Below are 15,764 nucleotides of genomic sequence, written 5' to 3'. Positions count from 1 at the left end.
CCCTGCGAGGCTCAGGCTAGATGCATTTTCTCCAAGGCTGGAGGGCTCTCTGCAGAGGAGAGGGCTCTTCTCAGCACAGTTTTGGCTAAGCAAGACTCACATGTTAGAACGTGGGATCCTCAGGAGAGCTGAATCTTAGCACCTCTGATCTTCATTAACCTTGAGGTGAGAGCTGTGTTACGGCTTTCCTAAATGACATTATCATTATTTTTCTTCTGCTCCAACTGATTAGTTGGCAAAATGGATTTAATGTCATAGAATGTCAAGAGAATTATGATCCACTGGCTGTCCTCACCAGCAAAGAAAGGTTCCTGCGTTGTCCACACGAGACTCCTGAGCTAGTCCATTCACGCTGGTTTCACTTGAGTATCCGGCTTAACAAAGAAGCCACTTAATTTCAAATGGACAGGGAACTTAAAGGCTAGAGTTGTATTTAGATTTTATTGTAATTTTCAATCATGAAATTTCCACAGCGTGGTGATTGTGATAAAGCAATGTATCTAATATAAAATGCTCTTAAACGTGATCAGCCAGTCCTGAAGTATATATTGAGCTCAAGGAGAGTGAGAATAGACATGTAAAGAAGTACTTGAAGCTCGGTGTCCACCCGAGGCAGCTGGATCTAATGGACTAATCAAGAAGATAAGGGTACACACACACACACATACACACACACCCCTCCTGGACAGTAGGAGAGACACAAAGAGAATAAAGTGTTAACCTGGCGTGCACAAACTTTGCGGTCATAGTTCAGACAGAAGGAAGGCAAATGCTGTTGACATGTCACAGGAAACCTAAGAGAGTAGGCCCTGGAAGGTGGGTCATGTGTGGGCCGAAGGAGCAGGAGGGAGGCATTCCCAAGAAGAATGAGATGAACACATTTCAGGAGAAAAGCATGAACTGCTGGTGTTCAGAAGAATAGAGAATACATAATGCCTATGTTGTTTTTTCTTCAATATGTGGGCTTATCAAGAAGATAAGGGTAAAACACACACAAAAAGAATATCTTATGTTTTAAAATACACTCTTATACATTAAGGGCAGGACTATGAATCTCTAAATTTTTTAAAAAAGTAAACCACCAGCTATCTATTACGTTAAAATATATAAAGGAGATATATAGATACATGCCTTTTGACCCAGAAATTGTTTCTAGGAATCTATTGTAAGGAATACCCACAGTTGTGCATAGGATACATATGGGTGTGTATTTCACCCAGCATTGCTTACTATAGTAAAAAATTGAAAACCACTTAAATGTCTATAAGTAAGGGAAAAATTAAAAGCATTTTAATAAATGCCATGAAACTTACAAAGAGGAAAGAAGAAAGGAGAGGAAGGGAGAGAGGGAGGAAGGGAATCAAACATGGCAGAACTGACTACTTTCTTTCATTAAATCTCATATTTGAAGTATTTTATAATTTTTATAAATATTTAAAATATAATTAAAAATGATAATTTCTTGGAAACCACTAGATATTTCCAATGGATATTGTCTTCTATGGATAATATTAAAAAATCATCACTTTATGTCCTCCAAAATCTACTTTTAAAACCTCCTTCTTTCATTGTCTGATGAAAACTCCTCTAACAGCTGTCTTTTCTAATCCATTCAAGAACTCCTGAACATCTGCTAGACACCAGACAGTGAATATCCTTTTTAAAAAAAATCATGTCTGCAATTTCTACCTTTCAATCTCCTTTCTTCCTAAACTTCTGAATAACATCTGCATATCTAATTTCAGTTTAACTAAGTCTGTGACCCTGTTTGAGAATCTAATAAAACCCAAAGAGTTAGTCCCTTTCAAAAATCCTCAAGCACGCACTCTTGGATGCAACCTGAAGGCATTTACTACCCAGTACACAGGAGTAAAATCCTCTGTATTTGACTAAGGGTTTTTGCAGCTATTCCTCATGTGATGTTTCATGATCTTGTACTCTGTACAACAAAAGTATGTTAAGTTTTCCTTGTCCTGTGATAAAGGAATTCCTTCAGAGAGCTAATATAGAATTATCATAGATTAAAGTAAGCACTTTCGGTTGAATTCTATTGCCCTAGTTCTCTCTTCCATATGTGTTTTTATAAAAATCAATAAGTAATTCCAGTGGCAACACTAAATATAAAGATAAATGCAGGGAAAACAACCCTTTGATGCTTTTTCAGAAAGTTTCATAAATCTCAATTACATATTTTACAAATTAGTCTTTACTGCGGGTTTTTTCTTGCAACTGCAATAAAAATGTGCATTCTGCAATAAATCAAAGTTATAGGTATATAATAATTTTCTATTTTCTATTCATTTGTAAAGTTGTCATCTGATATTATATACAACAGCAAATGATATATGGTTTAACATCATTTAAATCTGATGAATCAATTTTTAGCAGTAGCATCAACAAAGTTCAATTTACATTCTATTATGATTTAAATAAAAGTAATTTTCTTTCATCATATTTAATGTCCATATTTAATATCAAATAAAAGAGACAAATTATAAAAATAATAGAATGCCAATAGAAAAAAAATAAGAAGTAATTTCAAAGTCCAGCAAATCCTGTGTCAAAACTGAAACATTAGACCTATGTAGCTGGATTCATTGTCCATCCTATTTCAGCAAAATAGGGAGGTTAGTTCCAAACATACAACTCTAACAGTGATGAAAATGATCACTAATATTTCTTATCAATATTTAATAAAGCTGATTTATGACTCACACAGGGACCTAAATTCATATCTTATGGGCAATATTACCCAAAGTCAAAGGAGGAAAATACCAGAAAAGTAAAAGCTAAAATATCTTTCCTCTTGTAAAAAAATGCCAGTCCCAAATTTCAGTACCCATAATAGCATTCTTCAGAAGTGGGCATACAGGAGAATATGGCAGGCTCAATCACTCTTTCCTTTAATTTTCCACATTTTCTTGAAAGGCCCAATTAATTACTGTTGCCAAAAAAATTTACAAAGATTGCAAGTTGTCTTATTAAATTTATATAGGCATCCAAAATCTACATTTTAACTTCTGTGAAGCTGAAAACTGGTAGTTTTTCTACCTAATATTTTAGAGAGATTATACATAAGGAAAGCTTTATGATTTTTTAATAAAGAGGACCAATAAGGTAAGTATAGTTTATGTCTCATTTTTAATAAAGAAATTAATTATATGAATTAATTATATGGACATTATTAAAATCATCTTAGATAAAATTGTTGGTTCATTTTTGGTAATTTAGAAAGCAAAATTAAATATTCATACCTCAAAGGGAAGGAGAAAGTAAATTCAAATAAACAGAAAAAATTAATGCACATAGCTATAAATTACATAAACACATAGATCTTATAATGATGTTTTGAATTTAGTTCAAATAAGTGTAAACTTAAAATATACCAAATAATATATTTTCTTTTGCTTTCTAATTTCTCTCCCACATGTCTAGCCTATATGTCCACCATCTCATTTTGTATCAAAAGTAGTATTTACTCATTTTTACAGAATTTACTCATTAGAGACTCATTGTCTCTAACCCTTACCCAGATATTTACAGCTCAATAAATTATCTTGTAAAACTGCACTGCCTCCCAAGTTACATATTTTATATTTAGATTCCTACATTTAACTAACATATATTACGTAACCAACTCTGTCATATGAAATGCAAAGGACTAGGTTGGAAGCCAGAGACCAACCTCCTGAGAGCCCATTGGTTTGCAGTGGAAGTTACTCTTCTCCAAATTTATCCTTCTAAGACTTTTCTAAAGACTCCAGGACAAAAGAAGAAGGCAGAGATGCCTTGTGGGTCATTACGTTGCAGGAAGCATCTCTTCCATTATCACAATGAGACTCTACAATGGACCAGGGGTCCTGACAAGCCCAGGTTAGTCCCGGCCAACTGTAGAAATAATGTAGTTTGTCACCCAGGAGCATGGACTTTAAGCTTAGCACACAGGGCAGCAAGCCTTAGCTTCCAAATGCGGCTAATAAGTGACTTGAGGCAAATTAATTCCTTTTGCGATCACTCTTCTCCCTTTCAATCAGAGACAATGATACTTTATGGTTTTATTTTGAGGGTTAAAACATAATGGATGGAAAACCTTTTGCCTGGTGCCAGATACATAATAAGCAATCAGTAACTGATAGTAATAGTCGTTATAAGCAATGATAGTAATTACAAAAATAAAGACTGCTGAACAATTAGTCAGTGTAAGAAGATAGTGTTTACTATTTCCTGGCTTTACCTTTGATTATTGTATATAAAGAATAGGGAAAGTAGTCCACTATATATAGTCTGTATGGTATTAAAGGCATATATATTTTTTGCATTAGTTTATATTACATGGGTTTACACATACAGCCAAAAAAGACAAATATAGGCAAAAACATTTATTATTTAAATGTCTTTTCTATTAGTTATTTTCATATTGTCCTGGTTTATAGTTTGATGTTGCTTATGGGTTCCTTTGATATAAATTGTTTCAATCAGATTTAATTTATTCTGGACTTCTTAAAATGGGCTTTTGTCTTTTATTCTTGGGATTCTGAAAACCAGTAAGAAAAAAGTGCCTGATGTCTATTTACTTCCTAAGTGATTTTCTAGGATGAGTTTTATGACATTCACTGGGTTGTTTAGTCCAAACTGAACATGTTTTGTTTTGTACCTGACTGTATAATTAGCAGAGACTTCAAACCACCACCTGCATAGCTTTATATTCATCTCCTGTACTGTCTTACTTTCTTTTGAAAGATCATGACAAGTAAATTGCCAGTTTAATGGCATGTTCTGTGATTTCTTTCCCACATATGATAGATTTAGTGTGGCTTTTTTTTCTGACTGGCATATCATATCTGTTTTGATAGTGGTCTTCTCAAATAGCATCTCACCAAAGGTCAGTCAGGCTACATTCTACTACAAAATTAAACATACCACAAAATTAATAACACTAAGCTTTGCAAATTATTTTTGAATTTTCTTCTTAATTAAACACTTGTTTGAATTGTAAAAAGGCTGGGTAGAGGCAGCAAGTGATAGTGGGAATCTGCAGCTCATGAGAAGTGAGTTGAGCCTGGCCTCTGCCCGGAGTTCTCTGTAACTCTGACCCAGTTTGCTCTCATGCTCGGTTTCCCCGCCTGTAGAACAATGTGAGTAAAATACATGACTGCATTATCTTTCCAGCTCTCAAGTTCTATAATTTCATCTTTAGCGCTATTACAGAAAATCACAGTGCCCTCTCTTTTATGTCTCAGACTGTATGCTCCATATGTTTATGAGCATGTGGGAACGCAGAGGAAATAAGAGGCTGAAAGTGGGGTAAGTATTCAGATAATGGAAGTAGGACAAATTTTATAAATAGGGTAAGTTGCTGTCATTTTGTATCACCTCTATGGTGTGGGTTTTTTGGGTGTTGTGTATCCCCAAACCTTTTCACGGTATGCTTACTACCCACCTCCCCACACGTACTTCAATCATGGAATCTGAATGCCTGCTAAACAGATTCTGGGATCTTCCAATATGGCCTTTCAATAATGTCTTTTCCTCAGTAGGCAGGAAACCTGGGGAGTATGTGATATCTTTTAAGTGCACAGGCTAACCTCTTAGAGGGAATTAGTTGGTTGAAGGTCCTTAACAATGAACCATAGAAAATGTACCCAGAAATAAAGATAGAAAGGTGTTTAAATGGAAGGGAGAGATGCAGAAACAACCAGCATCTCAGTCGTCACGTGGCCCAGGGAGTCAAGTCAGGCAAGGCCAGAAAATAAACCACTGAGTGCTGAGGCTGTGCATGAAATCTTCTGGCCGGCTGTGGCTCTGGCTCAATGACCCGGCAGGTGCTTCACCTGGGCTCTGTGGAAGGGGTGCCTGTTACAGGCTGCTAAATGACAGGGAGCGGCTCAGATCCAGGGGCCAAAATTTCAAATGTATAGGGATAAATAAATAAAATTAAATACATGTGTGAGGATTCATGAAACTAGAGAATTCAACAGCCTGGGCTACGTGTTGATAAGATGCCAGAGAGACAGAGAAAGCACAGAAAATGAGGACATTTTTGAAAATGGCAAGAGAGGAATAATTAAGACCAAACGCCACCAAAAATCTGCCTTCTAGAATGCTATATTTTGATTAGAATTAAATAAAATGTGGGATACGAGTTAACACAGGCATGATGTAAGCTTAAGAACACCTTGTCCTCTTCCTCCTTTAGGTTCCTCCCTTGCCGTAAGATACCGAACAACTTGAGTAGTAAACTGCTACAAACAAAGGTTATAATATCCCACACTGGTGTGTTAATCTGAAAGCATCTATATCTTGCCCTGTCTGATACTCATGTCATATTTTCTCAAATGACACAGAGATACATTCATATTTTGCCACTGCAGCTTTAATTTCTAGCTCATTATATATTTGCTCTGTGATAGACATTATTCTAAGTGTAATTTCTCAGTTATTCCTTATATCAACCCTTTAAGGTATGTCTGCTACTTATTCTATTTCACAGATGGGAAAATTGAGGGAAGAGCGGTTAATTACTTTCCCAGCACTGTCACACTGATAGTAGAGCCATGATTCAAACCCCAGGGCCATTTCTTTAAACTATTTTGCTTCTTGCAAATTCTACCACAAAGGAGTCATCTGCCTATATCATTTTCAAGTACAGTACAGCAAATACCATAAATGTATTGAGATTAAAAAACTTACTATTCGTTATCATTCTTTTGAGAAATATAGTCGAGATTTAATAAGAGTCGATTCCAATAGTATCATTCATGTGGAAATGATTTTCTGAGACATGGACATAGCTAACATTGTTTTGAGTTTTGAATTATTTGAAAATTAAGTAATTTCTGAGTTTGAAATGTGTTCTCATGACAAATATACTTGTACCTATATCATAAATTTCATAGAGTGTATAAATGGTACACTTTTTTCACTGCTAAATATAAATGTTAAAGGCATCAACATCATTACACTCCCTCCCCATTTTTCATTTTGTCTCTTTGTGTAATCATAATTTGTGATATTTACATTATATTCTGTAAATCCTACAGCTCTATTAGTTTTGTCCTTACAGTGAACGGATACTAGAGACTAGACTCATGACAAGTCATTCTTAATTGGCTGAATGTCTTCAAGATGATTTCATGTAAAATACAGTCTCTGAGTTCTTGCCTCTTCAGAAAATATTCAGAAAGAGTTTGACCCATTCTTTCCCTAAGGAGTTTGTGAGCATTGTGCCATTATATCCTACAGTTGAAACTGATGTGACATTTCAGGCTTCTCTAATGTCTCTCCTTACAGCTAACTTGATTATTTTTTTCTGAATGCCTAATAGATGTTTTCTTTAGTTTTGAATTCCCGCAACTTTACTAATACATGTCTCAGTGTTGACTGTTCTATGTTTATTTACCAAGACAAGTTGTATCTTTTTAATCTGTATTTCAGTTGCTTTTTATCCTGCAAAAATAGTTTTTCTGCTTTAAACGTACCTCAAAGTATATTTTTATAGATATGATCCTCATTTTTTAAAAATTACTACTCACCTTTGAAATAAATTTTTGACCAGATATCTGCCACCGTTGCATGTGGGGAAGGAATGGGGTAATGCTGTGGGATAATGCAATGGAAAGAATGCTTGTATTTCCCCAAAATTCACATGTTGAAATCCTAATCCTCATAGTGATGGTATCAGCAGGTGGGGCCTTTGGGAGGTGATTAGGTCATTAAGGTAGAGCCCTCATAAATGGTATTAGTGGCCTTATAAAAGAGGCCCAAGAGTGACCTCTCGCCCTATCCAAAAGGTGAGGACACAGTGAGAAGGTGCCATTCTACGAACCAGAAAGTAGACCCTCACCAGACAGGGAATCTGCTGATATCTTGACCTTAGACTTCTAAGCCTCCAGACTGAGAAATAAATTTCTGTTGTTTCTAAGACACTGAGTTTATGGTATTTTGTTATAACAACCAAAATGGACTAAGATAGGAGTATGTGTGCGTGTGTGTTGCTTTAGTCCAATGGTCCACAACTCTGCATGCACCCACATTACAATCACCTGGAGAGCTTTTAAAAACCATCTGTGTCTTAGATCACTCTGAGATTTTTATTTAATTGGCCTGGGAATGATGCTTGGAAACAGGCATATTTTAAAAGGCACCCAGGTCATCCTAAGGAGTAGCCAGACTTGAAAACATGCAGTTTAGCTTTTCCCTCATCCTCCTCTGACCAATTAACAGCACTGGGGCCCATCACACAGGCCCCTCCTCTATCCACCTCTCTACGCTGCTTGTAGGAATGATGGTCTCGACTTTTCCGTATCACATGAGGTCCCGGTAAGCTCCCAGAGCCAGCCTGCACACTGTCCCCTGACTCAAACAGCAGACTGTTCTGCTCCTTCAGAACATCCATTATTTTAGAATATTGGTATCCTGCTGGCTCTGCCTGAGATCCACAGTAGGCGGAATCCTCTCAGGAAGTTTTCTCTTAGAAACCTGGTCCTCTGATGTTGTAGTTTACAGTTATGGGTCTTTCACAATCCTTAAATATGGAAATTGTATTTCTGTTTTTTACTCTTGATGTTTGGATGATTTCAGAGATACAATGGGGCAGAGATGTCTTTACTCTCCAAGCTTACAACAGGGGCTCCTTATGATTTTTTCTACTTAATGAATCTGGCTTTTAATGTAGTTTAAAATTTGAGATTTTCAACATCATCAATGTTAAATTTTAATGAGACATAAAGCTACTCATAACAAATTTTATAAATGAGTTGAAATTCAATGTTTTGCATGATAAATTGATTTGTAAGAAAAGGGAATGTGTTCCTTTTAAATTAAGCATGATTATTTACAAATACAAATATATTGGCCAAAAAATTCATATGCATAATTAGGCATCTAATTATGTTTTAATTTCAACTGCATGTATAAAGAAATAATCACATACGTCTAATAATACAATTTCTTTTCATCATTTTGGGGGAAACATTGTCTTCTGTTTCCACAAGAACCTTAAAAATAATCTCCTAAAATACAGCAGTTTGTGTTATCTACAGAGATATATAATATCAGGAAGTAGCTATCAATTTCAGTTTAAGCTATAGTGACCATGTAAGAATTTTTTGACTGTAGTACAAAATCAACATTTCATTATCTAACTATTAGTCCTACAATGATGATTAATTCAATCACCATTTGAGAAAAAGAAGCAAATAGACTAAATTAAGTTTGTATAGAAAGGAAAGAGTCTTGAGGAATAGTGGATATCACCAACCAAAACAGACAAAAGCAGGAAAAGAACAATAAGAAAACAACTTAATTCTCTACTGTGGCTCTGCCTCCTAAAACAAACATGACTGGTTACCAATAAACTCAAAAAGACATACACTTTGTCCAGTCCATTAATAAATATTTATAGAGATCTTCTTATGAGCCAGGCATTGCATAGGGCCCCAGAGACATGAAGATGAAAAGACTCACTTCCTGTTTTCAAGGACCTTAAATCCTCAGGAGATAAATGTGCAAATTAATAGCACAACTATAGTAAGATAATTGCTTTAGTAGGGGCCTATTGCCCCCAGGGAAATTCCCTCCTAGAATTGGTCTTCTTAAGCCAACACACTTTAGAAAAAGACTTTTTCTTTTGCCCGTTTTTAAAGAGGTTGTTTGATTTTTTTCTGGCTGATTTGCTTGAGTTCTTTGTAAATTCTGGTTATTAGTCCTTTATCAGATGTATAGCTTATGAATATTTTCTCCCATTCTGCAGGTTGTCTATTTGCTCTGTTGATTATTTCCTTGGCTGTGTAGAAGCCTTTTAATTTAATCAAGTTCCATTTATCTATTTTTGTTGATGCTGTGATTGCCATTGGGGTCTTCTTCATAAATTATTTGTCTAGGCTGATATCTAGAAGAGTTTTTCCAACATTTTCTTCTAAAGTACTTATGGTTCCATATCTTACATTTAAGTCTTTTATTCATGTTGAATTAATTTTTGTGAGTGGTGAGAGACACAGATCCTCTTTCATTCTTCTGCATGTGGCTATTCAGTTGTCCCTGCACGACTTATTGAATAAGGCTTCTTTTCCCCAGTGTATATTGTTGTCTGCTTTGTCAAAGATCAGTTGGTTGTATGTGGATGGCTTTATGTCTATGTTTTTTCTTCTGTTCCATTGGTGTATGTCTCTAATTTTTGTGCCAATAACATGCTGTTTTGGTTAAAATAGCCTTGTAGTATAGTTTGAAGTCTGGTAATGTGATGCCTCCAGATTGTTCTTTTTGCATAAGATTGCTTTGGTTATTTGGGCTTTTTTTCTGGTTCCAAACAAAGCATTAGATGATTTTTTTCTACATCTGTGAAATATGATGTTGGCAGTTTGATGGGGATTGCATTAAATCTGTAAATCACGTTAGGAAGTATGGACATTTGAACAATGTTGATTTGACTGATCCATAAACATGGTATGTTTTTCCATTTGTTTGTGTCATCAGTGATTTCTTTCCTCAGTGTTTCATTGTTCTCTTTATAGAGATCTTTCACTTCCTTGGTTAAATATATTTTTGGTATCTTATTTTCTTTGTTGCTGTTGTGAATGGTATTGAATCTTTGATTTGACTCTTATATTGACTGTTAACTGGTGTGTAGGAATACTACTGATTTGTGTATGTTGATTTTGTTACCTGAGACTTTGCTGAGTTTATTTATCAATTGCAAGAATCTCTTGGTGGAATCTTCGTAGTTTTCTAGATATAAGATCATATTGTCAGCAAAAAGCAATAGTTTGACTCCTCTTTCCCAATTTGGATACCCTTTATTTCTTTCTCTTGCCTGATTGCTCTGGCTAGGAATTCCAGAACTATGTTGAATAGAAGTGGTGACAGTGGGCATCCTTATCTTATTCCAGTTCTGAGTGAGAATGCTTTCAACTTTTTCCTATTCAATATGATGCTGGGTGTGAGTTTGTCATATATGGTTTTCATAGTTTTAAGATATATTCCTTCTATGACAAGTTTGTTAAGGGTTTTTATCATGAAAGACTGCTTAATTTTGTCAAATGTGTTTTCTCTGTCTATTGAGATGATCATATGATCTTTGTTTTTGCTTTTGTGTATGTAGTGAATCACATTTATTGATTCATGTATGTTGAACCATCCTTACATCCCTGAGATGAAACCCATTTGGTCATGGTGGATTATTTTTTTTTATGTACTGTTGGATTTAGTTTGCTAGCATTTTATTGTGGATTTTTGCATCTATATTCATATGGAATATTGGTCTTTAGTTTTCTTTTTCTTTGTTGTGTCCTTTCCTGGCTTTGATATCAAGGTGATACTGGCTTTGTAGAATGACTTGAGGAGGATTCCCACTTTCTCTATGTTATGAAATAATTTCTACAGTATGGGTACCAACTCTTCTTTGTAGGTCTGATAGAATTCAGCTGTGAATTCTGGGCGAGGGCTTCCTTTTGTTGGGAGATTTTTTATTGCTGCTTCGATCTTATTGCTCATTATTAATCTGTTCAGGAGTTCTATTTATTCCTAATTGAGCCTTGGGAGGTTGTGTGTTTCCAGAAATTTGTCCGTTTCCTCTACATTTTTAAGTTTATGTGCATAGAGATTTTCATAGTTTTCAGTAAAAGATGTGAACAAAAGCTTTTCAAAACAAGATAGACGAATGGCTAATAAAGATATTTTAAAAATGCTTAGCATCACTAATTATCAGGGAAATGCAAATTAATACCACAATGAGATAGCACCTTACCCCAATTATAATGGCTTTTATTAAAAAGTCCAAAAATAATAGATGCTGTCATGGATGCTGAGAGAAAGGAATATTTATACACTGGTGGTGGGACTTCAAATTAGTATCACCTCTCTGGAAAACAATATGGAAATTCCTCAAAGAACTGAAAGCAGACCTACCATTTGATCCAGCAATCCCACTACTGGGTATTTACCCAAAGGAAAAGAGGTCATTTTATCAAAAAGACACTATACTTGAATGTTTATTGCAGCACAATTCACAATTGCAAAGATACTGAATCAACCCAAATGCCCATCAATTCATGAGTGGATTAACAAAATGTGGTATATGTATACCATGGAATACTACTCAGCCATGAAGAATAATGATTTAATGCATTTTGCAACAATCTGGATGGAGCTGGAGACTATTATACAAAGTGAAGTATCTAAAGAATGGAAAAATAAACACCACATGTACTCACTATTCAGTTGGAACTAACTGCACACATGTGCATAGAAGGAAGCATAACTCAATGGAAATCAATCATGGGGCAGGGGAGAGGAGAGGTTGGGTAAAAACCTGCCTAATGGGAACAATGAATACTAACTGTGTGACAGGCACAATTATTACTCTGACTTAAGCATTAAAAAAAGCAATCATTATAACCAAAAACATTTGGACCCCCATAAAAAATAATAAAGTAAATTTTTAAAAAGTGTTAAAAGAAACAAGCTGTCCAAAATTATCACATGTACCCTAAAATTTTGTACATTTTTAGTGTATCAATGAAAAAAATTTATAGAAAAAGACTTTCTCTCTCAAAGAGAGATTTTACCTTATATTAGTTGGAATCATTATCAGTCTGAGCGAAGAATGACGAATCAACTTGAATATAATTAAGCATTTTTGATTTAGGCACGATTGCTGCATTAAAAATAGTCAGGATATGATTTGTTTAGCTATATAATTTTAAAAGATTGGAGGGTTTGTGTGTGTGTGTCTGTGTGTATGTGTGTGTGTAAGGACAGCCTAGCCCTTGAATGGTGGCCATTTTTCAGAGGAGACATAGATACACCCAGTTAGCCCCTGAAAGAGAGCTGCAGGCACAGATAAGCCATGCATTCTGGTCATGCCCAGCTGGTAGCATTGCTGGAGGTTCTTTCATGCAGCCTCCCAAACATATATTCCTTATCTCCCATACCACATTAGTGATTTCCTCCTCCTGCCTGAAAGTCATTGGTATGATTCATAACAGGCTTCTCTGTACTTTTGAGACAGAGGGAAGGATTTAAGATTGATTACAAAGCCAGATAAGTTTAAGAGAGTACAGCAACTTGAAATGCTTTACATAGGTTGGCTTCTAGATTTTTGTGAAATAGGAAATGATATTATTAATCAAAAGAGATGAAAGAATATCATCTAACTACAATGCTAGAAATCCATGGGAAATACAAGAAAAAAAATTTAAGATGCTATTTGCAAAATTGACTTTTAAAAAATGCCAGTATTGGTGCTTTTCAATCTACGTCCAGTACGACATGCTATCTAAAAGCTGCAACTCTGCGGTTTTGTTCATAAATCAAGAAAGTATTCCTCAACCAACATAAGACCTTCACATATTCTTTCTGAAATTCCAATACTTAGGCCAGAGTTCACTGTACCATCTTGGAGCTGCTATACAGAAGGCTAGGGTGGGAACAGGGTTTAGCAGCTACTTTTTCTGGTGTGGGAAGATTACTGGCTGGTTGCAGCACTTGCCACCCAGGACTGACAGGCACCAGTACTCATCCCTGATCATGGAATCCCTCATCACACAGGTGCCCATTGTGATGTGAAACCACATCGAAGACCAGAAAGTATGTCTGGTTTACAAAAAAAAGCACAACCACCATCCTGTTGCATATTGAAAGATTTTTCTCTTAACCCCTGAGTAGAGGTGTCCAGAACACTCTTAAATGCACCTGGGCCGTGAAACTTTAAGGAAAAAAAATAGTTTTTTTTAAATGACTCTGAAAACACTTCTCAAAGCATGAGATACTCATTTAGAATCCCATTTTTTTTTTGCTTTAATAATGAAATATGTGCAACATGCATGGAATTATAAGAAACCCAATTATATCAACTAAATGGCAAGTGCTAAGTTCTTTAACTATGTGTGTAATGGCACATTTCAGGACTTATTAGGACAAGCCAAGAAGAAACGTTCACATTTGAGCACATCGTATTCATGCACAAGCATTTCTCATACATCAATTACATAGCTGATGCACATATATTAAGTATTTCATTAGTTGTCTTCTGTTCCAGGAGCACTTTTCAGCTCTCAGATACTCATCAATACCTAATATTATAATTTTTGAGACTTACCTTGTCTAGTAGGGTATAGTTATATGTGGAAGGAAACCAAGTATTGTTTATCTTTGATTCAACAACCCTGAACCTCATTCAACAAGCACATATTTTAAAATGATATAATTAAGAACTAAAAGTCTAAAATAAGAGATCGTTATACAAACAGTACTGCACATGCATATAGTCTGTATGCTAGAGATCGTAGAGTAGAATATAAGAATAGAATTAAAATTTGCATTTGTGTTTCTTCCATATTATAGCTAGTCAGAGCATGAAATATCAATTATGCAATTATTCTTTCCATCATAAACATCATAAAATAGAAACTGAAAATGTGTTTTACCAGTAAGACAGACCTATCTCATTAAAGCCACTGTAGCCCAGCTCTTGCCTGCTAAGTCCCAGATCTTCGAGGTCCATGCATTTAAACCCAGGTGGGCACTGGTAGCCTTCTTCTAGCTCTGGTGAGCAATGTGTGTCTGGGATAGCTAAACTATTCCAGGTTACATTCCTGTGAACAACATGTGAAAGTGTTAGACAATGTCAACAATCATAAATGTCAATTAAAATGAATAACGTAATTACTCTTCACGAATGACTGCCGTATGTGAACACAGATTTAAGATTTATGATTCATGAATGGTATCCATAACTTTAAGGACATAGTAAACATTTTCAAACGATACCTGATTCATCCCCACAATAGCTCCTTATAAGAGTATTATTATCATCACCACTTTTGTCATTAACGACTAAGACTCAGATAAGTGAAGGAAGGAATTTTCCTATAGATTTGCAAGGGGTATTAACTTCTCTATGGATTCCTTGTTATTCACAAAATCCTTGTCCCACTGTGGGCACAAATTTCACTTCTCCACTTCTAAGCAACGTTGAACAATGAAGGTCATTTTCTCTGTAGCACAAATACGCTGAGTCTCATAAATGATACTTGGCCTTTTGCTGTGTTGGAAGATGTGCAGTGTAGAAAGAAAACCAGACAAATAAGGAGAAACTGAAGGAACCAGAGGTGTCCCATAGGCAAGGGAGACATAATGAGGTGATTTAATGATAGCACCAGGAATATTAGGGTCTTAGGTGGGGAGTGACATAACCCTTTTAAAAAATCTTTCTTAAGGACAGACCGGAGATTAAGTAGATGTAGAAGGATTTAGATATGTAATGGCTTTCTGGATAGTGAGTACAGGAAATCACTGGATTGGTGACTGTAGACACTCCTTCTGAGTTGACCTTAAAAATGGGCCACAAATAGCTGCTATCTGAGGTAACTCTCCGGGGATTGTGTGGAGGCCGAAGTTTAGGCTAGATGATTTCACAAGCCTTCAAAACCACTGATTTTGTTATGGTCATTTCCCACTACATCAGTGTCTCCAGGAATTTTTTCAATAGGGAACACCTAAGACTGCCTCAGTCCTCTTAGTTTATGGCCAAATTGAGGCAGATTTGTGGGGTGACTTTTTGTTTTCTTCAATACCCTCTTATATTCAATTGGCTGCTTCCTTCCCCTCATGTAATGTGCTTTCTCTAGAATCTGATGCCTAAGTTTGTGCAATCCCTCAGCTATTTGAGGCTGCTACACATAGGTGCATATACACAATTTTACACACACACTCACACACACACACACACAAACACACGCTGTGTATATACACACAACCATGCCTGG

General features: G+C 35.7%; 1 protein-coding gene across 2 annotated transcripts in view; it reads right to left on the bottom strand.

Moving 5' to 3' along the window:
* The window catches only part of NALCN (sodium leak channel, non-selective), a 323,837-nt gene that overhangs the window by 248,037 nt on the left and 60,036 nt on the right, over positions 1-15,764 (bottom strand). For both annotated transcript variants that reach the window (XM_076009294.1, XM_076009295.1), the window contains exon 7: positions 14,437-14,591. In XM_076009294.1, coding sequence (XP_075865409.1) covers positions 14,437-14,591 — 155 coding nt within the window. The remainder of the gene's footprint in view (positions 1-14,436; positions 14,592-15,764) is intronic.

Source organism: Microcebus murinus, chromosome 13, assembly GCF_040939455.1.
Source record: "Microcebus murinus isolate Inina chromosome 13, M.murinus_Inina_mat1.0, whole genome shotgun sequence".
NCBI classification, from domain to species: Eukaryota; Metazoa; Chordata; class Mammalia; order Primates; family Cheirogaleidae; genus Microcebus; species Microcebus murinus.
The sequence above is the reverse complement of the archived record's forward strand: the minus strand, read 5'-3'. Positions and strand labels throughout refer to the sequence as shown.